At 41.1% G+C, this 18,670-nt stretch overlaps 1 protein-coding gene and 1 long non-coding RNA gene across 4 annotated transcripts in view; both read right to left on the minus strand.

Moving 5' to 3' along the window:
- Window positions 1–11,625, minus strand: part of LOC108873742 (transcription factor COE3) — a 165,743-nt gene extending 154,118 nt beyond the window's left edge. Inside the window, exon 1 of one of the 2 annotated variants that reach the window (XM_051072578.1) lies at window positions 10,803–11,625. In XM_051072578.1, coding sequence (XP_050928535.1) covers window positions 10,803–10,936 — 134 coding nt within the window. In that variant the 5' untranslated portion in view covers window positions 10,937–11,625. The remainder of the gene's footprint in view (window positions 1–10,802) is intronic. The other variant, XM_051072579.1, reaches the window with a different exon arrangement.
- Window positions 11,626–12,724: 1,099 nt separating this feature from the next.
- On the minus strand, window positions 12,725–18,087 carry LOC127142735 (uncharacterized). 2 transcript variants are annotated; one of them, XR_007813763.1, is made up of 3 exons: window positions 17,953–18,087; window positions 16,516–16,574; window positions 12,725–13,017 (listed from the first exon to the last, which is right to left on the minus strand). It is a non-coding gene; the product is annotated as an uncharacterized LOC127142735 (long non-coding RNA). The 2 variants fall into 2 exon arrangements; XR_007813764.1 differs by lacking the exon at window positions 12,725–13,017 and adding an exon at window positions 13,052–13,629.
- Window positions 18,088–18,670: the final 583 nt, after the last annotated feature.

The following is an 18,670-nucleotide window of genomic DNA, read 5'->3' on the forward strand; positions in this document are numbered from 1 at the left end:
TCTTCTTCTACAGTAAAATCTGTGTAGTTTGGGTTTTATATGTTTTAATTTGGACAAAATAAAAGCAGTGAAAATCATCCTGATGCTTACAGACGGACACTTACACCACTCATATTCATCCACACACACACACACACACACACACACACACACACCATGACATTAATCAAACAGGAGATGGAGTGTGACCGCTGCTTGAGTCTTTAACCAGCCTGCCTCACACACACACACACACACACACACACACACACTGAACTAATGAGCCATACAACATACACATACACACACACACACACACACACACACACACACACACACACACACACTCTCTCTCTCTAGGTCTGGCTGGCTGCCACAATGTTAATCAAATAAACGGTGGATGTTTAAATCTGATTCAGTGCGACACAAACTCAGAGCAAACACACCCTGACAGAACACAATACACACACACACACACAGACACACACACACACACACACACACACACAAAACACTGGAGGTCTTGGCTTGAGTCTAAATTCTAATCTGAGAGTTAATCTGAGCAGAATTCAAATCAGAATCAAGAGAAACTCACGTCACACTGACAGCATGCTAACAGCATGCTAACAGGATGCTAAAGTGTTGCTAACAAGATGCTAACAAGATGCTATCCCTGAGAAAGCCCAACGTTTCAGTAACGAATCACAACTCAAACGACTAAAGAGCCTATGGGATGTGCTGGATTTTGTAAATGGCTGCAACATGGACACATAAAACTTAAATCTGACGTGTTTGTTAAAGTGAGCGACCGGAAGCTTGTGGATTAGAGTTTGTTTTTACAGGATGTCCTCAAACGCTTCAGTATGTTTTAACAATCAAACTCACTTATCAATAATTCAAAACCAATCGATCACACAACTCAAGTAATTAAAATAGTCATTATTATCATTAATATTAAGCTGATTTCATCGACTGTTCAACCCACCAAACTCCATTGGAAAAATCACTGATATTATATTTTCTGTTTCTTTAATCACACACGTGCATGTAACTGCTTTATCTTCTTGTATTTATTTAAGTTTTGGACTTTGTTTTCATTCGTCAAGTAGAGTAAAGTCTTCTGGATAAAAGTAATCAGATTACATGACGTAAGATGATTCAATGTGACTTCTGCTGCTGCAGGAACAAACTGATACTTTCTGTTGTTTCTCGTGTTGATTTGAGGATGGTGCCTCCGACAGAAATGCATTGTGGGAGGGGTTTTTTGTGTGTGTGTCCGCTGTGGGTTCGATGTCGGTGGTGGTTCCCGTCGGGGAGGAAACGCCCGCTGACTGATTTCCATTTGTGCACCTTAATAGTGTGTGTCATTCCTAATTAGGGCGACTGGCTCGGGGAAACAGTGGCTCGGTGCTGGAATGGCTGCTCCTGTCATGCTGCAATTACCAACAAATTAGTCTTTAGACTGAGGGGCTTCTGCACACACACACACATGCTCGGTCAGGAGTGTGTGTGTGTGAGCAGTATGTGTGCTAATTAGTACGTTCTGTGAGGTGTTCAATGTGTGAAAATGCATCTAAGTGTAAAAGCAGACGAGGTTTCACGGACGTCAAACTCCAACCTGCAGCTGTTTGTTCTGCAGCTTCACCTTCAGCTCCACAATACTAACAAGACTCACACTAATACACACATTAATATTAATAACACTAAAACAACCAACTGAGCTGCTCCATCAACAATGAAATCATTAACATTTATATTCCAGGAACATGCGGCAACATTAAACTCACAGTGAAGGGAGCAAAAACTCAGCGTTTGTTCGTCTGAAATCATCAAACTCTGGTCACATGGTGCAGTCAGGCTTCAGTAAACCTGTTTTTCTTGTTGAGTAATGTAATCTGATTACTCTCAGGTGAATATTTGACATATTCAAACGACTGAGACGAGAAGCAGCTGAAGCTAATTTACACAAAGAATAAAAATCCAGTTTTTTTAAATGGAGTTTGGTTTATAAAAAAGTTAAACCGTCGTTTTGTTCATTTATTCAACAAACTCTGATTGGCGTGTCAAGTTTTCTAGTCGAGTAATGTAATCTGATTACACTTACTTACTCTGATAGTATTTTGTTGTATTACAACATTTAAAAAAAAGAAGAAAAAGAATAGTGAATAAAATAAAGTCACATAAAATGTAAAACGGCTGATTTCTTAAATGGAGTTTGGTGGATTAAAGCATTTTCAAAAGTCAAACTGTTTCAGCTCATTTCAGTATTTTCCATTCATTCATTCAGCTCTGGTCGGTGTGGTGCATTCAGGGTCTCAGGGTTTATCTGGTGAATAAACCAGCAAAGGTCAGTGTTTTTCAAAATGTTCTTTTTTTTCTTTTCATTCATTCATCGACTCAGGTCTGCGTGGTGTGTTCAGGGTCCTGTTTTTGACATAACACGATTACTCTCAGTAAAAAGGGAACTTTTCATCTGGCAGGCGTAAAAGCAAAATCTAAAATTGACGACTTTTCAAACAGAGTTTTTGTTTTTTCATTTATTCATCGACTCTGGTCTCTGCGGTGCATTCGGGTCTCGGTAAATCTGAGCGTTTCTGGTCAAGGAGCCATCTCCAGGTGTTTTTCTGTTTGTTTTTTTTCAGTCTGTGTGATTCAGATTTATTTGGATTTGAAGAGAGAGAGTTGATGTTTTAATATTTTACCTCTCTGCTCTGAGGATGGATGTGGAGTCGCACTAAACCGCAGCTGCATGTTTCCTTTAGTCAGCTGTTTCCTCCAAAACACATCCTTTAACCTGTCACACACACACACTCCCTCACACACACACACACACACACACACACACACGCCGTGGCCGAGCCCATTATCCGGTCACCTGCTCCTCTCAGACGCCGCTCTTGGGTTAATTGTTTCCATCTTTTTTTTGCGTCGCTGCTTCTGATTAACTAAGGGTTTGGGAGGAGACAAAAGACGCTGCGTTCAAGTGTCGTCGGTTTATTTACACGAGTCGACTTCACTTCCAACGCATTGAGGGGGGGGCGTGGATGAGGACGATGTGTCGGGGAGGATTTACAGTAACGAGGCTGACGTGGCATCTGCTGGCTGTTTAATTATCTAACACGTTTTCTAAGGCGGCGGCGTTCAGGAGAGTTTAATTGTGCGTACGTGAAGAGGAAGAGGAAGAGGAGGAGGAGGAAGAGGAGGAGGAAGGAGGAGGAAGGAGGAGGTGGAGGGAGGTGTTGACAAATGCAAATACAGGAGGAAGTGCATTTTTTCCTCAGCCAGGGGTGGAAAAATAAGACGTTTAGATGAAAAAAAAGAAAGGAGGCAGCGAGGAGTGGAGGCCTCGGCTGACCTCTCCATCATCCCCGCCGTCGTCGTGAGTTACGACTCTCTGATAAAAAGTCTCTCAGCGCTCAGATCCATCACAGACTCTACAGATCTGTCTCTAACCCCACCCACCCCTCCAACCACCCGCCCACCCGCCCGCCCAGCAAACTACCACCGGGGGAGTGGAGACACCAAACGCCCCGATGATTGAGCCGATGACGAATGACGCTGCCGCCGCCGCCGCGACCACCTGGGAATCCCACCGGTCGACGATTATTCACCTCTACCTGTGCCCCCCCACCCCCCATCCCACTAACGTCTGGGAACCTGTAGTTTATAACCCCCCAACCCCTCCACCCCTTTAACCCCAGAGGACAAAGATGGGGCGTGGAGGACAGGATCACTCACTCTGCTCGCTCTTTTTTCTTCCCTCCACGGCGGTGTCAGGGAGGGCCGAGGGAAATCTGTTCACCTGAAGCCACCACACACACACACACACACACACACACACACACACACACACACACACACACACACCTGCCAACACTGCAAGAAAAATCCTCCATTTCAACACATCACTCTTGTCTTATTGAATCCTTAAAGTCAGTTTTTCCCTTTAAAACAGCTGCTGCAAAGACTTCAACTGTTTCCACTGCAAAAATCACCACCACAGTCATTAAAGCAAACACATTAAGGGTTAAAATCACTGCGTCCGCTTTCGCTTGCCTCAGTTTTTTTGGGTTTGCAACAACAAACTGAACTTTGTTATGAAATGAAGAAGAAGTCTGAGACTTATTTTCACTGTTGTCACTGGTGTTTTCACCGTCCAAGATGGAGACAGAGCGACTCAAGAAATAATAAGAAGCAGAAGCTGAAAACGACTGATGTTATTTTTAGGAGGCAGAAAAAGTGGAGGTGTCAGACTCTCCATAAAGTCACAATACTGGCCTTTTTCAGGATGCAAACATGGACAGATTTAAAGGGGAAAAGCACTTTTTTAGCTTGTTTTAAGACTTTAGGACTCAGTTACTCAACAAGCAGAAGTTTTAGTGCCGACAACAACTGAACTTTAAACACAAGTCTGAGGTCAACAGAGAGAAAAGAGACATTATTAATCTCCTGAGTTGAGTCGTCTCACCTCTCTACCGTCCACGCTCTGACGAAAACAGGAAATGTCCCAGAAACATTTCAAAATAAAACACAGACTCCTGTCGAACTGATCTGCGGAGCTCTTCAATAAGAACACGACTCTACGAGCGGGTATTGATTGTGTTTGCACAGACACACACTTTAACAACTGACAGGCTTGGATACTACTACAGCAAAGCCCTGACCTTTGACCTCTGACCTCCTACATGCCTCAACAACAAAGTCACAAGTGAGAAACCAGCAGGTGAATTCAGACCACGACACGCTTTTCTTTCACATTTTAGAAGCTTAAAACATCGACAAGCATAAATATAAATATATATTTTTAAATCTTAGTAAACTTAAGTAAACTTACTAAAGCTTCGTTTTAATTCTCTTTTTCAGTTTTCTTATTCTACACTGTCGCTGAAAGCAGATGAACGATTATGTTTAACTAACTTAAAGTTCAGTATTTACTCTGCTTATTTTACATTATTCCAGCTGTGTTTTACTACGTTGTCGTTCATTATCTGTTCATTCAGCAGCCTCCAGTCGTGGCTGTGAACAGGAGTTAACTTAAATCTAAATAACATCATCAGAGAGAGAAAACGTTATTTATTTATTAAATATTTTGGTTTTTATCCTGTTTTATCTTCAGCTGATCGATCAGTTAATTCAGCTGCACAAAAGAAGCTGTTTTAACCAAACAAAAACTTCTCTGATGAAGGTCTGAAAGGACTGAAATCACTCAGCAAATATCTGAAACACAGGAGTGGGAAGTTCACAGGAAGCTCACCTGCTAAAACACAACAACACAACAAAACTTGTTCACATACAACACAAACGTGTGACTTTTCTTGTACAACAAACACTGATCGTAAATCTTTCTCTCTTGTGTGCGATGTGACAGTAAACAGCCGCGAACTGACAACAGACATCGATTCAGTGCCGTCACAAACACATCTCACCGCACGGTGGGGGGATTCAAACCGGCACCTTCCTGTGATCCACAACAACAGCAACACACAAACACTCAGTTATCAGACGGTTTCATTATTTATGTGTCTACAGATAAATAATCCACACAGCTTCTCCTCTGACAAAACAACAGAGAAACAGATCAAACTGACGGCTGCCGCAGACAAAAACCAAACGTCTCTTCATTTGAAAAAAACCCTTAAATCAGCTCCTCATTTTCCCTTAAATACAAACGCGTCAGGGGAGAAATCCCTTAAACGCACCTTCACATCTGTTCATGTTGGAACGTCAGGCTTCATCTTCATCTCTTCAGGGGTCAAAGATACCGAGTAATGATGCAGGTTTTACACCTCAGCTGGCATTTAAGGGAAGTTTTAAGGGGATTAATTGAGGAGGTTGTGTTAAATGTTTATGGACACAATCTGAGGACGACTTCTGAGGGATTCTACAACATTTACACTGAATTTTCCTCCTGTTTTCCTTCTTACAACCTATTTATTTTTATATTTACGCCTCAAATGTTTCACGTGTTTTTTAATTTGCTGTTACTTCTCAGTCGTTTTCCCACGTTGGTGCAAAAACTGTTCGTTTTTAATGTTTTCTTGTGGTTTTCCTGTGGTTCTGAGCGTCAAACTCCCCCTCAAAAAATAAATCACTTAGTTCCCAATAAAGCATAAATTACAAGACTCAGCTCTGCAAGTTTTTGTTTCCTGATTTACAGAGTCAAACGCCAAATATCTCGTGTTATAAATGTGCATTTTCAGCTGTTATATGAAAGGTGTGGATTATTTTAAATCGTCAGGAAACAGCTAAAGCTCCAGATTTAGAAACATACAATTTGATAGAAACACGGGATTGATTCTTATTGGAATTAGATCAGATTTCTTTTCTCCTGCGGGTTTAATTTTCCCCCTAAACGCTCTGTATTTCCATTTCTTTGTTTAACTTTTCTAAAGTAGAATTAGCATAAATTAAAAACATATCAGAGGAAGGTTGATTAGTGCGACTTTTAGAAAGTTAAAGTGACTCTTCACCTGCTCGTCTGCTGCCTGATCAGGTGACAATCGCCGATCAATAACAGGACTGAGACGATCTGAGCACGCACAGAATAAATCTGACGGTTTGAGAACGAAAGCTTCAGTCTGTCGTCACGTTTCTGTATCATAGATGTGACGCCGCCTCCATGTTAAACACAGAAACTGGGTCATTCTTTAACTTATTATACGTAACATTTTAGATGTTTACACCTAATTTCTATTAATATTATCAATATTATTGATTATATATCACAGGATTATGAACAAATCACTGCTCCAGCTGCTCTATATTTCATACAGTGTGAAATTTCAGACTTGTTATTTAATATCTCCTTAATAATAATTGATTTAATCTTCATTAACAGACTTTAAACTTGTTTTCTGATGATTAATGTTGTGAGGATTTTTTCTAGTTTTAATATTTTCCTGTTTAAACTTCTCTCATTGTAAAATTACTTATTATGCATCATCCATACAACCTTTTATTTATATATATTTGTTCTTTTTTATCCAACTGATTTCACAAACATCCATCATCTTATTTTAAGGAGAATTTAAATCACTTATTCATGTTGTGATTCTCTCTGAGTTTCTCCCGTTCTGTTTGGTTTCTGCAGCCTGTTGCTTCAGTATAAAGACGTTGTCGGATCATATTTTAATTCTGACGCCTGACAAACCTTCATAATCCAGCGTTTTCTAACATCTACTGCACATCCGTCCGAGAGGAGGGATCCCTAATGTGTTGGGTTTTTTAGGGGGGTGTATTAATAAAACTGACTCGACGTCGGCTTCAAATCTTCCTGCGACTCCCAGAAGGAAACACAAACATTAAAAGTCTCATTATTTAAACGTCCTGTTACCTCGAAACAAAGCTTCACAAACTCCTTCGATTCCACTGTTTTTCTAGTTTTACTCTGGACTCTGAGGACAGTGTGTGTGTGTGTGTGTTGCACGCTGCACAGACTGTAAAAAAAAAAAAACCCTCTGAGACAAATTTGTAAAATCTGATTTAAGTCGGTCGGCGTCTTCCTGTGAAACAATCGCACTCGGAAAAGCTGAAACTTTCATCATATTTACCTCAGAATGAAGCTTTGAAAACACTCTCCTCTCCTCAGAAACACCCTGAATATGTACAAAGATCATCAGCTGCCACTTTCATAAACCCTTAAATCAATTAATTTAACACCTTCCTTTACTTCAGGATAAACCCTTCAAATAAATTCATCTCAGTCATTAAAGTCAGATTTTCTAGTCGTCCTGTCTCGTCTACTATGTGTCCATTTGTCCGTCCTGGAGGACTCGTCGTGGCTCTAAGGGTTTCTGAGGATGTCGTAACGTGGAGCAGATTATAAATCCTTCAGTGGTTCATTTGTAAAAAGCAGAAAACGAGCAGGAAACACACTCACATCTCGCTCACACTCACAGTATAAAGCTGAAAGTTTCATCATCATTCACGTGCAGAAACACCTCAAATCTGCAGCCACAGACAAGAAACACCCTCAGGTTTCTACAGTAACGTTAAAAACCGGTTTTAACGCCTCGTCTTTGTGTATTTAAACCATTAAATTCGGACTAGCAGCTTCATGTTAACGCTGATTTAAGTGGAGTTTAAGACGGGGGGGTGTTTGTGTTCAGCAGCCGAGGGTCGAGCGTTTGTGGAGAGTAAACCGAGTCTGAATCTTCAGGCTGGAGTTTTACACTCTGCAGCTTCCTGAGTGTTTTCGACGGCGTGGAGTTTTCTGAGGATGGAGGTCGTGCAGAGTCGCTCTGTCTGCTCTGTTCTCCCTGCAGTTTGTCCTGTTCCTCCTCCTCCTCCTCCTCCTCCTCTCTCATGTTATGTATATTTATCTCTGAGTCGAGGCTCCGAGGATGTTTGTTGTACAAACTGTGAAGCCCTCAGAGACACGTCGGTGATTTTAGGGGCAACGTTAACAAACTTGACTTTTACTTGCAGCTGTTTCACATCTGTGTCGGATTTATTTAAACATAAACAGACGATCAGGATATTTATCAACAGAGAAACCTGATATATACAATATTTACACGACAAAAACTCCTGTTTATACATTTTATAACAATTTAATCTGCATTTAAATTACAGCTGAAGCAGTCAGCCAATTGATCGATCGGTCGATTGACAGGAAATGTAACAGGCAGCTCTTCTGTTCACTGGTTTTTCTTTGTCTTGTCTGATTATAAACGTCATATCTTTGTGTTTCAACATGTGAACCTGGACTACGGGAAACTGTGAGGGACATTTTATTTCACCCTGTTTGCTGACTTTCTATAAGTCAAACTAATAATCGGTTAATTGGGGAAATAATTTGTGAGATTAATCGATAATGAAAATATATTTGGACAATAAAGTTATTTATTTTGGATTTTAATGTCCTGACACTCTGACTTTAAAGCTTTTCTGACGTGAATCCAGGTGTTAAAATTTGTTTTTTACCTCAGGAACAACAGGATGCAGAAGCTCTAGGATCAGATTTACATGTGAACTGATGCTTTGTTGAAACAGATTTAAATCAAACTGAATCTTGTTGAAGCTGAAAAGAGATTAATCTGCAGATTTATGCACAAATTTCCTGCTTGAAACAAACACAGACATATTTTAAAGCCATAAAGAAATCATTAGGAGCTGTGTTAAAGTTTAAAAAATAAAAAAAACAGGCTGTGTTTGCAGGTTTCCTTCATGAGGCTGCTGGAGGATTTTTCTCTCTTTATGTTCAGGTGATTTAAACCTGAGGCTGAAAATCCTCTGCATTGATTTACTTGAGTAACGCGGTCAAATTTCACTTCAGCTCACCTGTGTCTCCCCGAGAGAGACACTTAACCAATTTAGACCCTCACAGCTCTCATTATTAACGCCACATTTTACCAGGAAAAAAACACTCTGGAGTTTCCAGACAAAGGAGAATTTTGTGATCTTTAAAAACTCTGAAATTATCGTTTTTTTAATTTAAAACTGCTCCTTTGTTTTACTGTTAAATTTAAGATGCTGGTTCTGGGATCTTTGGTAATTTAGATTAACAGACACTTCTGGCTTTGAAATTAATAATTTTTAAATTCTACGAGCCTTTAACAAGTAAAAAAATATTTTAAAAAGCTGAAATCGATGGATTTCAAAGTGAAACTCGGTGTGTCTGATGTCTGCCGGGCTGCGTCTCTTTCTATCACGGCGGTCAAATATTGAGTTTTTTTTATCCTGCATGTGAAAATCTGCAGAGGCCTTTAAATTAACTGTTAAATTCTGCTTTATTTCACCCACGACTTGGTTCAATAATAAAATATCGCTTAGATTCACGTTTTTAAAACAAGATTCGCCGCTGGAGAATTTCTAATCTAAACCCTGTGTATTTAAGAGGAAATCGCGGTGTCATTTAAATAAATAATCATGAGCTAATTCCTTTGATCATCTTCTAAATACGCTGTAAATATTCTCCATGAAAGCCAGAGAGCAGGACGCGTGCAGCGGCTGCAGCTCCCGCGCTCCTCCCGCTCTTAGCGCGCGGCGTGTCCGTGCAGCACCAAACCGCGCGTCAGATTTGTTTAAATGAACGATCAGAGCCGCGGTGCGGGACGAGTCCGCGCTATTTCAAGTCGACTTTGGGTTTCTAAAGACACGTGGGAGCCGGTGGAGTAATTCGGCGCCTGTCTCCGCTCGCACCGGGGCAGCCGGTGAACCCGAATCTGCCGCAGAGGAGGAGGGAGGCGGTGAGACGGAGCTGCCGCTCAGCGCTGAAACCATCAGCCCCTGCTGGTTTAAATTACTGAGAAAAAGAGGAAAGCCTCTGTTTGACTTGTAGGATTTCACCTGGTGATGCTTATTGACATTTCTTTTTATTTATTTTAGCCTTATTTTTCTGGATCAGTCACTTTAGAATCGATATTCAGAGCAGGAGAAACACGCTGCTCCGAAATATCCAGCTGATGCTTTTAGACAGTTTAAACTAAAAGTTTTACAGTCCGAGGTTTTCATCTTTCTCTCTGCATTTTGTCCGTTTCCACATAAAATGAACTGCTCCTCCTTTTGGTTTAACTCTGCTGCATTTCTTATTTTTACTCTGATAACAGCCTAACGCTGCTGTGTCTGTACTTTGACTCTGCAGCTGCAGCTGCAGCCATGTGCTCCTCTTTTTAACTTTTCGCTGTTTTAACTCGCTGTTTTCTCGTCTGAGCGGGACCCTCCGAGCCATGTCACACACCGGATCCTGGAGGAAGCAGGACACGACTTTCACCTTCACGCCGGAGTTTTCTAACTGTGGCACTTAATCAACCGATTGGCACCGGGGAGCAAACAGATGAAAAGTTGCATGGGGTTTCTTTTTTTGGGTGATATTTTTTTACCTCTGTGCCGCTGTGTTGGCGTCCAAAATCCCTGCGCCCTGCATCCAGGAGCGGACCGGGGTCATGCCGGTGGGGAGCGGCTCCTCCTTCATGGTCAGGGCCCCCCGGGGGAGGCTGTCCTGGATGGAGAACATCAAAGTGTCCTTCTGGGAGCTTTGTCTTCACCAGAAACAAGAAAGAAGAAGAAGAATAATCCTCCCTGTACCAGCCACTCAAAAAAGCCAAAGGACCACCTGGATTAAGGTGGAGAAAAGAGGAGCGATGAGGAGGAGGAAGGAGGGGAGGAGGAGGGGTGGGGGACACACGAGCAGCTTCCCCAAAGCACCGGGTCCTGATCCAGAGAAGAGCCCCGGATCCCTCTGGGTTTCTTCGGGGTTGTTTTAGATCCCAGCCCCGGCTCGCAGCAGCCCGGGCTTTAAAGCGGCGTCTCTGTGAAGTTAAAAGAGGGCGGAGAGAGGAGCGGAGAGCGGGGAGAGCATCTCAGAGGAGCCGAGAGAGAGAGACGAGAGCAGAGGGAGAGGAGGAGGAGAGACGGAGGAGAATCAGCCGGGATCCGGAGAGTCTGACGCCGGGAGAACGGAGCGGGGAGAGCCGGGGATCAGAGGGAGGCGAGCAGCCGCGGATTGTGGAAAAATGAAAAGTGGGATAAAAAAACAAGCCACTGCTTCAAAAAGGAGTAAAATGAAATGATTAGCAAACAAGAGGGAGGGACGGACCGTGGAAGGCTGCGGCTCCCGGGGGAAAAGGGGGATTGGGCAGCGAGAAATCTCATCCCCTCCCTCCCCGGCTCTTTATGGCTCCTCTGTCCCGGCGGAGAGCTCCTTCTCCCGGGGTCCGGGGCTCTGGAGCTCCCGGGGGACCGGCGTGGACCAGGAGGGGGCGGGGCCACGACCAAATAAGGACAGCTCGTTTGAATACTGGTCGCGCCTCTGGCGTCTGATTGGCGGAGGCCGCGCGTTGCGTCACCACTTTTTCAAAGCGCGCGCCAAATATGGGTTTCCGCGTGTTCGGCCGTGCGCACTGTAAAAAATGAGGTTTAAAACGTAAGTTTTGAGGCGGATAAAAACAACACAGAGGAGATTAGAGTTAATGAGATAAACAGATCTGACCGCTGAAGGTGCAAAAAAAGACAGACGCCATGACGGGAACATTTTTAAACATTTAGCCAAACAGACTGACATGTGAAATTCAGCAGGGTGGAGGTGAATGATGCGCCTGTCCAATGTTTGCAGTCTCGAAACCTCCTTTTTAAACCCGCAGCATGATGATGTGGTGATAAAAACCCACTTCACTCACACACAGGAGTCACAAGTCATTTTTTTGTCTTCATCGTTTTGCGCACGCTTTCAGCACTTCGCTCAAACAGAACTGTCACCGCGCCGTGCGTCATTCTGTCACTCCTGTTTAAGAAATCTGAGATTTTTCCTGCGTGGTTTTGATTAAATGAGTCGTTGTGGTTGACGGGAGCAGGAGCAGGAGCAGGAGGTTAAATCTCCTGTATCAGGCCTCGCTCGCTTAAAAAATAAATAAATAAAAAACACCCACTCCAGATTTATTTCGCTGGATACGAGACTGTAATACTGAACCTCATCAGTTACAGAAATCTGTATTCACTTCCTCCAACCTCACAGATTTCTTCTTCAGATTTTTAAGGGGTGTGTGTGTGTGTGTGTGTGTGTGTGTGTGAGGGGGGATTAACTGGTTTCATGTGGAATAATCTCCTCTGTCATCCCTGCGTTCAGGCTGACTGACACGAGCGGTGCGTAAATTTGGCACCAATTTGCGCTTCTTCTTCTTCTTCTTCTTCTTTTTACGCACGGACATATGGCGCTCTCTCTCTCTTCTCTCTCTCTCTCTCTCACACACACACACACACACACCAGGAGGGAAAGCCGCTAATAAGCTGTGTTTTAGTAGCAAGTGTTTTTATTTCATATGGCTTGAAAATATCTTAGATTTTGGATCCATGTGTGATGATAATAATAAAAATAATAATACAGATAATTTTGCGGTTGTCTCTGATCATCCCTCCTGATGTTTTTTCAGGGCTTTGACATCTCCAGCAGTCATTTCTGTTCATTTTCGTGGCAGGAGCAGAATTCCTCTAATTAAGCAAAAACTCCAGAGCAGCGCTGATTAAATATTTATCCTCCTTTAGCCCCGCTGCCTTCCTCCAGGGAAACAGAAACCGTCTGGAAAGCCTGGAAAAATATTTCTGTGCGCGCGGAGAGAGAGAAAAAGTCAATGAGACGCTGCAAACATGTTGGCGATGATGAAGAAGAGGGAAGATGATGAAGATGAAGACGGGGTCCGGATTAGAAAAACCAGGCGGCAACAGGCTCCTCGGGTCCGTCTCAGAAAAAATTATAATTCTGAATATTATTTTATCATTTTCAATCATTAGCCTGTAATAATCTGCTCTAAGAAAAAACTAATTAAACTGATGCAACAAATAAAACGAACACAAACAGACTAAAGAGAAAAAATGACGTTATTTTTATTGTATTGAATGTTGCTATCAGTTTTCCAGGTCTTGTTTTTAATCATTTTAATTATTTTTATTTCCTTTTCCAAATCAATTTAATCTAATTTCACTTTATTTTATTTTATTGTGTTGTTGTTTCTGATTCCACTCCTTGAAACCTCCTCCAAGACCCTGGAATCTGCTCCAGTAATCCTGAAAACTCCTGGAATCTCGCTCATATTCCCTCACTGAGAGCTCCTTGATCCCCTGGAGCCCCTTGGAAATTACCCACTCGTTCCTTCAAATGCCACAGTGACACCTAAACAAAATCCCTGGAAGTATCTGAAGCACACCTGGAAACTCCTGGAAAGGCAAAACATGCAGATCCCGTCTGCAAATCCTTTAAGAACGACTGGAACTTCCTTGAGTGTCAATGGAAATAAGTAAAGAACGCGAGATATGCTTCTAAAAGGGCCTTGAATTTCCTCTAGATCCCCAGGAGCACCCTAAAAATTGCCAGAACCTCCCTTACAACTCCACAAATCACCACCAGCTGCCTTAGAACCCCTCAAAAATACCTGGAATCACTCCTGAAACCTCCTGTAAAACACCAGAACATTCCTTAGGAGCTCCTGGAACTTCCTCTGTCACACAGGCCACTCAAGGATCCTTAAATCTCCTTAAACCTCCTCTGTATCCTCTGGAATGATCTCAGAAATCCCTGACACCTTGACGAGATCCCCTGTGAGCTCCTGGAAATCCCTTAGGAACTGCCTGGAACTTCCTCTGAGGCCCATAGAGCTCATTCAAGGACCCTTAAAACTCCTTAAACCTCCTCTGTATCCTCTCGAACTCTCGCAGAGCTCCATCTCTTCTAGATTACCTGGAACCACTTAGAAATGACTCCAACCTCCTTTTGAACACCCTTGGAAATCCCTTAGGAGCTCCTGGAACTCCCTTCAAAAGCCCATGGAGCAAATTCAAGGACCCAACAGCACCAGCAGCTCCTTGAACCTCCTCTGGAACCCTCTCAGAACCACAGACACTTCATCTATATCGCCTGCAACCTCTAAAAATGACCGAACCTTCATTAGAACACCTTAAATCACCTGGAACTCCTTGAAATCACCTGGAATCTCCTGCAGAACACCATAACCCCACCTGGAAACCTCTAAACAAGTCCTGTAACGCTCTCCGACAGCCCTCAAGCACCCCTCAGACCTGCTGCAGAATCCTTAAACCCTCTGGATCCTGGACTAAAATCCTGATTTAGATTTACCTGTGGTTTCTAATGTTTTCTACTTCATATTAATGACCTTAGAAACAGTAGAATCTGTCGTGTGTTCTGCTCAAATTCACAGGTCACATTTAATAACAGCTGCAGTCAGTCTGCAGGCTCAGGACGCCCCCCAGTGGACAAAACACAACACTGCAGTCACATTCACACCTGACGGACAGAGACGTTTGTTTTTGAGCTTTTCTACAAATTAAATCAGGTATTTTAGGTCTTTACAGCCAGAGAGATATAATACAGGACTATGATTATTTTTTTTTATTAATTGATTAGTTGTACAATCTATAAAATGTCCAACCAATAGGTATAAAACCAAAACATATTTAATTCACCGTCATGGAAGATGAAAAAAATAGAGAATATTCAGTTTAGAAGCTGGAAACAGTGAATTTGGCATTTTTGCTTTAAAGTTATTTTAATAGTTGTTTTTCAATATATATGTAATTCATTTTCTGTTGATGAATAGATTCGACAAAATCGTTTCAGTTGAAATAATGACATTAAGAAGTAGAGAATTCTGATGATGTTCAACCTTTACCTTACAATTATTACGTTTTAAAATCTCCTTAAAGTACGTGAGCAAATTCTCCACGTGTCACAAGTTTACAACATTTTCTTAAATCCAATTAGTCCAAACAAGCTGCTAAACTTACTGTTCTGGGATTTTTTATCACCTAGTTTTAGGATTTTACTCTTTAATTTAAACTGGTTTGGTTGAACCACAACTGGCCGTCTCCATTTTGTAATAATTTAATGACATATATTAGTTGTTTTTTGTTTTTCTGAGTGACATAAAATTAAGACATTTTGACTGTTTTTATGAACTTTAACTGTCTCACACACACACACACACACACACACACACACACACACCTCCTGACAGAAAAGTGAAAATCCAAACAAATCCTTCTGTTTTATCTTCTGATGTTGGATCGAGGCTCCGAGAATCAGACGTTCCTGAAGTCTGTAAAAACACTCCTAAATACCCTGAAACACTGCTAACTGCCCCCAGACACTCAACACTCATCAGACACCTCAGTCTGTCTGAATCAGCTACTGCTCCACACACAGTACGACTGCAGTACTACTACTACTACTACTACTACTACTACTGCTGCTGCTGCTGAGTGTGCTGAATACATCAAGGACTGACAGAGGAAACTCCACAAACATACAGCACTACTATAGTACTAAAGTACTAATACTACTAATACTACTGTTACAAATACTGCTCCTGCTATTACTACTACTGTACTACAGGTACTGCTGCTAATACTATTAATACTACTGCTACTACTACTGCCATTATTAATACTGCAACAAAGCTTCTATTACTGCTATACTACTAGTAAAACTGCGACAACTCCTACTACTACCATTAATACTGCTACTACTACTACTACTACTGAGTCTGTCGGACTACATCAGCTACTGCTCCACACACAGTACTACTGCAGTACTACAGTACTAATACTAATGCTAATACTACAGCTAGTACTCTCTACAATACCACTCTTGCTGTTACTACTGCTGCAACTACTACTACCACTGCCACAACTCATACTACTACTAATACCAGTGCTACTACTATTATACTTCTAAAATAAATACTGCTACTTCTGCTACTACAACTACTACGACTACTAGAATAAACTTGTCCTTAATTCGAGGTGATTTCTACTTCCTTCTACTTTATTTTATCATCCAGTAAATATCAGGTAAATAAATCAGTGTTTTTTTTCTGTGTGTACTATGCAGGTCAAAGGTCACACGCTGAAGCCGAGCTGAATAATAAAACAGGGAGCTGTGGTTCTATTGTATTTAACAGGTGTCGAGTTGAATTTAGTGAAAACAGACATCAGTCATTTCAGTGAACGGTAAACACTGACACCTAGTGGAGGAATCAGCGCATTACACCGTTCCCATTGTTAAACACTGAGGACAGGACACAGTACCTGATCGATGTCACTGATGAAGAATCTCATTCTCTGACCTCTGACCTCCACACAAGCAGCTGGAAAAGAGCAAGTTAAATTTAATACTGTGTTTTCTAACAGCAGAGTCCAAGACCCAAATATATCCAGTTTATTATGATATAAAAACAGACAGTTTCAGCAGTGCAGGATGTTTTACTACCACACAGAATCCAGTTTAATAAAATCTGCTTCATGGTCATTTCAGCCTGGAATAAAATCCTGGAATTAATTGAATGTATCATATTTATTCAGTACGTCCCAAATGTACAGTGTGTGACCATAACTCCTATTGATGTAATTAATTAAATTAACACAAGCTGGACCCAGAGAAACAGCAGAAAATGGATAATCTTTTTTTTTTGGTTTGCTTTTGTTTTTTTCTGAGGAAACTAAATTCATTTTGGCTTTAAAAACGTACTTGAATAGTTACTGTGTTATAAACCCATTAATCAACTAATGCTTACAACTTAATGTTCACCTGTTAACACCTCACATACCTGCCTGTGTGTGCTTTTAACACCCTTTTACCTCACTTTTTACCTTCTGCATGATTTACTTAGACAGACAGACACAGTTATGACTTCATTTACATGAACAGATGTAAACTTTGTTAAAGAAACAAAAGCATTATGTCATTGATTGAGATGAGATGGGCTACAAATTGAGAATTTAAGCCTATATTTGTTTACATTTTGAGAAATTAATTTAGCTGAATTCACCATTAGCAGCCATAGTTTGTTGTGTATCTACAAATGCTCTGACAAATATCATTAGATTACTGTAATACTGAAGAAAACCTAAAAACACGATGATTTTCAGGCAAGTTCAGAAGTTGTAAGGAGCGTCTTTTTTTTTTTTTTTTTAGTGGGTTAACGAACGTTAATTTACGTTAGACCACAGAAACAGTTATTTCGTCTGAAAGCCCAAGTCACACTGAATAAAAAAAATGTGCTTAAAGTCTGTGTGTTCAGGTTTAACTGAGTTGTTACAGTATTATTATTTCACAGCAGTTTCCCTCGGGATAAATGAAGCTTCTTGAATCTTGAATCTATTAGCATGGCTAATATTGGCTAGCAAAGGAAACAGAACCACCGGGGCTAACGTTAAAGTGACACTGAGGAGCTCACATTATGTAAATTCATATTTCCAACTTACATTATTGGCAAAATGGAAACGTTAGTAACTTTAACGAGTAATCCCAGAGCCCCAAGTAACGTTTTAGAAGTTGAATCTGGGATAACATGTAAGCTAGCGAACGTTACATTGTAACGTTAGTAATGTTAGCACCCGATGCTAAGTCCGAACGGCGACGGCTAGCATTAGCTAAATCGAAATAACTCGACTTTATCAAGCTAACTAGCCGTCCAAAGCGATATATATTATCATATTAGATCATTAAAGGTATGATAAGTTTACCTGAGGATATGTGGGCGGTCTAACTCTGACCTCCCGGAGACACGGTCCCTCCTTCACTCTGCTCAGGTGTGTCGCAGTTGAAAATAGTCCTGGGAGCTTCCGGTCCTCCTTCCTATTAGTTACAGAACACCTGTATACACCTGTATTTATACCAGTCCCTCTCAGGCCACACCTCTCTCTCTCATTAAAACCAATCAAAATCGATTGTTAGCCAGAGAGAGTCTCCCAGTGTTTTATTCTTCTACTACTTCTTCTTCATCTTTATTTTTACCTTCAACAGTCTCTAATGAATTTTCTCTTAATTTTTTAAATTATATTAATTTATTTTTTTAATACATTTAAGGTCCATAATAAAGAAAGTATGGCCTTACCTTTGAATGTAGAGTCCAAAAAACAGTGAAATTTACACAGTAATTTGGGGAGTCTGTATTTTAGAATTAAGACGTTGTGGACAACACTTGTCAATGTTATTTATCTTTTACATTTTTAAATTTGTACAGCAGTACTCTTTGTACTGTAGTTTATCTTTAAAAAGATTGAGGTTAAAAGTAAATAAGACAATAAAACTTTTTTTTTTTTAATTGCTGAACCAAGTGTGGTTCAGAAAGACTTGATCAGTATTTGAACTTGACTCAGGTTCCCTGTCCTTACACTGTTACATGGATGTTACTTTGTGTGGGTGCTTGTTGCAGTGAACATTACTAGGTCTTAAAAACAG

Source organism: Lates calcarifer, linkage group LG8, assembly GCF_001640805.2.
Source record: "Lates calcarifer isolate ASB-BC8 linkage group LG8, TLL_Latcal_v3, whole genome shotgun sequence".
Taxonomy (NCBI): domain Eukaryota; kingdom Metazoa; phylum Chordata; class Actinopteri; family Centropomidae; genus Lates; species Lates calcarifer.